Source organism: Macrosteles quadrilineatus, unplaced genomic scaffold (genome assembly GCF_028750875.1).
Source record: "Macrosteles quadrilineatus isolate MER2022 unplaced genomic scaffold, UCM_ALF_1.0 Scaffold_9__3_contigs__length_116548681, whole genome shotgun sequence".
Classification (NCBI taxonomy): domain Eukaryota; kingdom Metazoa; phylum Arthropoda; class Insecta; order Hemiptera; family Cicadellidae; genus Macrosteles; species Macrosteles quadrilineatus.
Genome location: NW_026542602.1, coordinates 76673491 through 76675288, shown reverse-complemented (window position 1 = coordinate 76675288; position 1798 = coordinate 76673491). Strand labels below are relative to the sequence as shown.

The 1798-nt window shown below is 42.0% G+C and overlaps 1 protein-coding gene across 1 annotated transcript; it reads left to right on the top strand.

Annotated features, from left to right (window-relative positions):
• The first annotated feature begins 345 nt into the window (after nt 1–345).
• LOC129003584 (uncharacterized) lies at nt 346–1293 on the top strand. The gene has a single exon (XM_054431881.1). It carries the CDS (start codon nt 346–348, stop codon nt 1291–1293), a length of 948 nt encoding a protein of 315 aa, XP_054287856.1.
• Nucleotides 1294–1798: the final 505 nt, after the last annotated feature.

The following is a 1798-nucleotide window of genomic DNA, read 5'->3' as shown; positions in this document are numbered from 1 at the left end:
GATGACATCGCAGCGTTGAAGAACAACTCATCTAAAACCAATTCATCACTTCGACGTCTCCATCCTTTCATTGATAAATCAGGTTTACTTCGTGTTGGTGGACGATTGAATGCATCTCAACTTTCAGAAGACGTTAAGCATCCTGTAATTCTACCTAAGAAACATCATGTGATTGACATTCTTATTGATTTCTATCACCAGAAATATTTGCATTCAGGGCCTCAATTAACTCAATCCCTTCTCGCTCAGAGCGTTTGGATTCTTTCTGCCCGCAGCGCAATACGCTCTCGAATTTTTAAGTGTGTCATCTGCTTTCGACACAAACCACATAATAAAATTCCACTGATGGGTGATCTCCCGAAATCCCGAGTGACACCTTCTCGTCCATTTCTCAACACGGGGCTGGACTACGGTGGTCCTTTCAACATCAAGGTTCATAACCTCCGTTCAATACGTTTGACAAAAGCGTACATTTGTATCTTCGTCTGCCTTGCAACAAAGGCTGTTCACATTGAAGTAGCTACTGACCTATCAACTGATGCCTTCATTGCTGCACTAACTCGTTTTGTGTCAAGACGTGGCCTCTGCAAGAACATATATTCGGACTGCGGGACAAACTTCGTTGGTGCTAATAACTCCTTTCAAGCTCTCTTCAAGTCAGCTGAACGAACATCTTTTCTTGAATTTTCCTCAAACCAAGACATTACCTTCCATTTCAACCCCCCAGCTGCTCCTCACCAAGGTGGTCTCTGGGAAGGAGCCGTTAAGAGTGCCAAGCATCACCTCCGCCGTGTCATCGGCGAACATGTCCTAACCCTCTCAGAGTTCATGACCCTGACTACTCAAGTGGAGGCGATACTTAATTCGAGACCTCTCACACCAATGTCAAACGACCCTTCAGATGTCACTGCGCTCACTCCAGGACATTTCTTGGTCGGAGCTCCACTTGTCTCTGTTCCTGATGAAAATCTGGAAGATGTTCCTGATAATCGCCTGAAACACTGGCATTTGGTCAAGGCCCTAAATCAACGCATCTGGAAGAGATGGCAACTGGAGTACATTCACACCCTCCATCAGCGGGTTAAATGGACTGAACAAAATTCCAATCTTCGCATTGGTGACCTCGCCTTAGTACATCAGCCTACTCCTCCTCTTTCTTGGCCGTTAGCTCGGATTGTGGGTGTCTCCCCTGGAAAGGATGAGGTTGTACGGGTCGTCCACTTGAAAACTCAACAAGGACTCTTGACTCGACCAGCTCACAAGGTTTTTCCTTTGCCTGCTTATCAAGAGTAACTTCAAGAACTTTAATTTGTAAATAGTATTTTTTCTCAACCACTTTGGAAAGAAGATTTATTTTATTGGAATATTATCTTTGTGTTGATTTGTTGAATCCTGGAGGATCCAAGGCCCCCTGTATGTTTAGTATTTAGAAGGAAAAAGGAACTATTAACTTTATATTAATTCAAAAGAAGAATATTTATTTTATATTAAAAACAAATGGTAATGCCAAACACCAAAGCCACAGAACCCAAGTCCATTTTATCTTCAGACAACAATCTTATCGCTCTATTCATGTCATTGTCCTTATCGCTTGTCGTTCGCCTCAGACAGGTATCCTGGTCATTCTCTCTCTGTCCACGGCCCTATTAATATGGTCTAGTACCGGCCACCTCTTTTAATCTCATTTCCATTTACATTATTTCATCAAGTTGTTTCAGTTTTCATTTTTATTGCAATTAATATTGCCCAATCTTATTCTGAAGTTATTTTTGTTGTTTTAGTGACAAGTAGTATTTTT